At 46.4% G+C, this 4,309-nt stretch overlaps 1 protein-coding gene across 1 annotated transcript; it reads left to right on the forward strand.

Moving 5' to 3' along the window:
* Window positions 1-635: 635 nt before the first annotated feature.
* On the forward strand, window positions 636-3,083 carry LOC311018812 (uncharacterized protein; the record flags this gene model as incomplete). The annotated part of the gene is made up of 4 exons (XM_084017882.1): window positions 636-826; window positions 2,294-2,729; window positions 2,806-2,890; window positions 3,078-3,083. The coding sequence occupies exons 1-4, from the start codon at window positions 772-774 to the stop codon at window positions 3,081-3,083; spliced, it is 582 nt and encodes a 193-aa protein (XP_083874008.1). The 5' UTR covers window positions 636-771.
* Window positions 3,084-4,309: the final 1,226 nt, after the last annotated feature.

The following is a 4,309-nucleotide window of genomic DNA, read 5'->3' on the forward strand; positions in this document are numbered from 1 at the left end:
GCGCTGCGCAAGTGGATACCCGCGGCGGCGTCTCTACAATCCGTGAGGCAAACATTTCCTTTTGTTTCGGGAGTTCAGGCTTGAACTCTGGACTTGATTTGTTTTTGGACTGTTTGATTTTGTGTTTAAGGGTGGGGATTTATGAACGCTGGGCTTTGCAAGGGTTGAGTGTGTGTTAAAAGTATTGTTTAATTGATTGTTCACGAGTCGGCTTTCACCGTTAAAAAAAACATTACGTCAGCGCGTCTGCCTTCACGCGCAGCCGGTGTCATCACGATATAAAGGGATTAAATGCATAATGGTTGTTTCATTATTTGTAAGTCCAATATTTCTTTAGATTACTGTCATTGATATGGAAGCCAGGCCTTCCGTTTGTTTTCATTAGTTGGAACTGCGGGTATAATTTGCGCAACATTGCGCAATAGATCGTCTGGAGACCTTAATTGTGCGTTGTGGCAATGACCGTCTAATTAAATATGGGCGTGAATTGTTACGTTAGCGGAACCGTATCACGCACGCAGGACTCTGACTGGTCAATCAGACGCAAGCACGTCAGTCAATGCCATGGCAACAGAACCCTACCGAGGCCGAATATAAAAGGGGTGCACACGTTTTGATTTCTCGTTGCACTTGGACTTGGACATAGTTACACGCTCTTTTGAGACCAAACTGTGAAAAGTTTAAAGCAGCTGGAAATCATCTACCGATTACTGATTTTGTTGGAAACGAGCTCCCGACCAATCAACTGACTGTTGGAAAGCTAGGCTGGAAATGGCCCGACTGCCGGAGGACCCCCTGGGCCATGCGATGGACGACAACGCTGGAGGTAAGACCACTTTTAACATTTATTTCGTTTTTATTATCTTGTTTTAGCAATTTTCTTGTTGATTCGTCCTTTTAAAACATTCACAGTAAATGAGTTACTTTTTACTTTTTGAATTTTAAGGCGATCACAGCTTCTTCTTCTTCTTTCTTTTTGACTTGTTGTAAAAACTCAACAGACTTTCACCCAACGTTTTCTCCGTGTAACATGATTATTTGGCGCGCGGAATGTCTTATGTCGGGACTGTGGATGTGTTGATAGATAGTGTGGTGGTTTGAAAACAGTTGTTTTGGTTTCTGAAAAAGGTGGCGCTGGGGCCGAATTTAATAAAATGCCCCAAAAAATGCTTTATTTGTGCACCATGGAAACGATGGAACTATTGGGCCTGACGTCACGGCCTTCAGGACGTACAGGTGCAATCGAATCAGGGCGCGAGGCCACGCTGAGTTTGGATTGTTGACATATTGTCCAAACATCTGCAGCTTTGACTTCATCATGTGACGTCAGATTATTGTTGAACAGTGAAATATGCGCTTTGCTCGTTGTTGTGGTGTTTTGTTTTCGGGGGACACGAGAGCGATCTGTAAGTTACTGTATGCGCGTGCATGCGCGCGTGCAGCTTCCAGGGTGACGCCGTCATCTCCTCCACGCGCAGTGACGTGCAACTCATAAACCGGGAGAATATTGAGTTTTAAACCGGAGAGCTCACTGTGGTCATTGTGGATGAACGGAGCCATGTCTCCCTGTGCGTAATGACGCATATGAAACACATTCACGCTGTTTATTGCAAACCGTCTATCCTTTTATCCACACGAACACCGAGGAGTGTTTGGTGCAGAGTAAATGTCTTTGCCCAGAGCTCACGAGTGATCAACAGTCGGTTCATTGATCCGCTGACCGACTGATCACATTTCTATCGAGAAGTAGAAGTCGTGCGTAAAAGCGCTTCCTCTCCGCGTCCAACAGTTATGAAGCGTTCTTCACCTCATGATACAAGCTGTTTAGACTGAACCCTACACGGTGGTTTAACACATATAATACTTAACAATATAATGAATGTGGTTATCTTGTTATCTGTATTGCTATAATGATTACGATTATTATTATATTTATTATTATTGCTGTTGTGTTGTCTTCTCTGTTCGTAACTAAAAATGAACAGCTCCATATTTTCAATCATATTTATTTTTTGATCACAAAAAATGTTGATTTTTAATCTGCAGTATGTCAAACTTGTCATCCACTGAATATACTTATAGTAAATATTGTCAAAAATATCCATCTTTTTTTCAAACACGTGTGTTCATATTCCTGTTGAAGCCGGAGCCCCGTGTGTGTTGGAGGTTCATGAAGCAGCCCTAGAGTTTATAGATACCCTGTCGTTATTTCTCATTTAATGAATGAATGATTAATTATTGCTTTCGTTTAACTCAATGACAAATCCTTCTAATCTGAACGTTCCCCCCTCAGGCGGTGCGAGCTACGTCGTGGAACGTCCTGCAGGAGACGGCCTCCCTGATGTCCTCTGGATCATCGACGATGACGACGAAGGTAATCTCCCAGTCTTCATCATCTCTGACAAGGAAGAGGAAGGTGAGGTTGTATTTGTGGGTGAAGGTCAGGTTGAGCCTACTGCTGTGGATGCAGGTGAGTTGATTCCCCCCATCTCTGACGAAGAAGAGGATGAGGAAGAGGAAGGTGAGTTGATTCCCCCCATCTCTGACGAAGAAGAGGACGAGGAAGAGGATGACCCTGAGGACGAAGTCACTAACAGCCAGGACACTATTCTTTACGACTTCGGATACAGACGGGGACGTGACGAGTCTGGATACGCCTCCTCGTACGAGCTGTTCAGAGACACCATGGACCAGGACACTGTGGACTACACCATTGCTTACATTTTCAGGTCCGACCAGGAACGTCCTCGTAGTCCTTCTTCCTCCCTCCCTTCTGGTGTGACATGTCGACCCTCGGTTCCTCAGAGGTCAGAAGAGTCTGTTCCCGCCACCTCAGGCTGCAGCTTGTCCACGAAGAGGAGCAGGGAAGGAAGAGCGCGGCACAGGGAAGGTAAGTAGGAAGAGGCGGAGGCACTCTGAGGACAGCGATGAAGAGCCAAGACCATCCACTTCCGGCCTCGGGTCCACCACTTCCGGTCCCAGCTTCAGAAGATGCTTCAAGTGGCCTGGAGACAGCGACTCGGATTAAGACCGACGGCCTGTTGGCTGCAGGACTGTGAAACCTTTGTGTCTGGCAGGACTGATGAAGCCCCAGGCAGCCTTCCCAGTGCCATTGGTACCACAGACCCACTGCATTTTAGTCCCTTTTTAAAGCAGTCAACAGAGGGATGCATTGCTATTAGACACACACACACACACACACACACACACACACACACACACACAGACCTTCCCGCGGAGCTTCTTGTTAATTGTGCGTCTTCTCTTGCTTGGACCCGGGTCGGTCACCGACACAGCCTCGGTGGCCGTGGCTGGAGGAGCGCAGAGATCCCACCGTGCAGAAAACTCCTTTTCTGTGCCCACCGCAGTGAACAAGTCCACACCTTCGGCTTCAGTAGTCCGTTAGGCGGCTCGAAAAGTGACACAGTTTCATCACAAGGTGTTCAATGAAAAGAAAACTGTGCTGCGTAATGGCACGAAGCAGCCCCTTAGCCTCGACGCACACCGTCGCTCCAAGGCCTCACATGTTTTCTTATATAATGTTTGAATGATAAAGAATGCAACATTAGTATTTCTCAACACAAAATTAGCTACTATGATAACATAAAATACAAATTAAAGTCATTTTTTTGCCCCCCCACTTGTACCTCAAGTTTGGGGGGCGGGCCAGGCCCCCTATGGCCCGCCCATAGCGACCGGAGCTTTTGAACATGGCTCTATTATTGGTTTTCATTTTGAGTGATAGTCAATGATGCTAGAAGCTGATACCAGAGGTAAGTTCACAATGCATGATTGTTATTGTGTTATGTATTATTTTGTCCTAAATTATAGATGGATATCCCACACAAAGGTAAGTCAACATTTAAATTCCACATTAACACAAGTCTCCTGAACGTCTCACTGACCAGAGACTCACGATTCTTTTACTCTTCTTTTGAGTTAGGAGTCGCTGGCTGTTCATGATTTAAGGTCCTCAGTACTCACATGGAGAACGAGGATGCAGGACTACAGGACCAGATGACCAGGATGGAGGACTACAGGACCAGATGACCAGGATGGAGGACTACAGGACCAGATGACCAGGATGCAGGACTACAGGACCAGATGACCAGGATGGAGGACTACAGGACCAGATGACCAGGATGCAGGACTACAGGACCAGATGACCAGGAAGCAGGACTACAGGACCAGATGACCAGGATACAGGACTACAGGACCAGATGACCAGGATGGAGGACTACAGGACCAGATGACCAGGATAGAGAACTACAGGACCAGATGACCAGGACAGAGGACTACAGGACCAGAT

The sequence above is a fragment of the Eutrigla gurnardus genome (genome assembly GCF_963514095.1).
Source record: "Eutrigla gurnardus genome assembly, chromosome: 9".
In the NCBI taxonomy this organism is placed as follows: domain Eukaryota; kingdom Metazoa; phylum Chordata; class Actinopteri; order Perciformes; family Triglidae; genus Eutrigla; species Eutrigla gurnardus.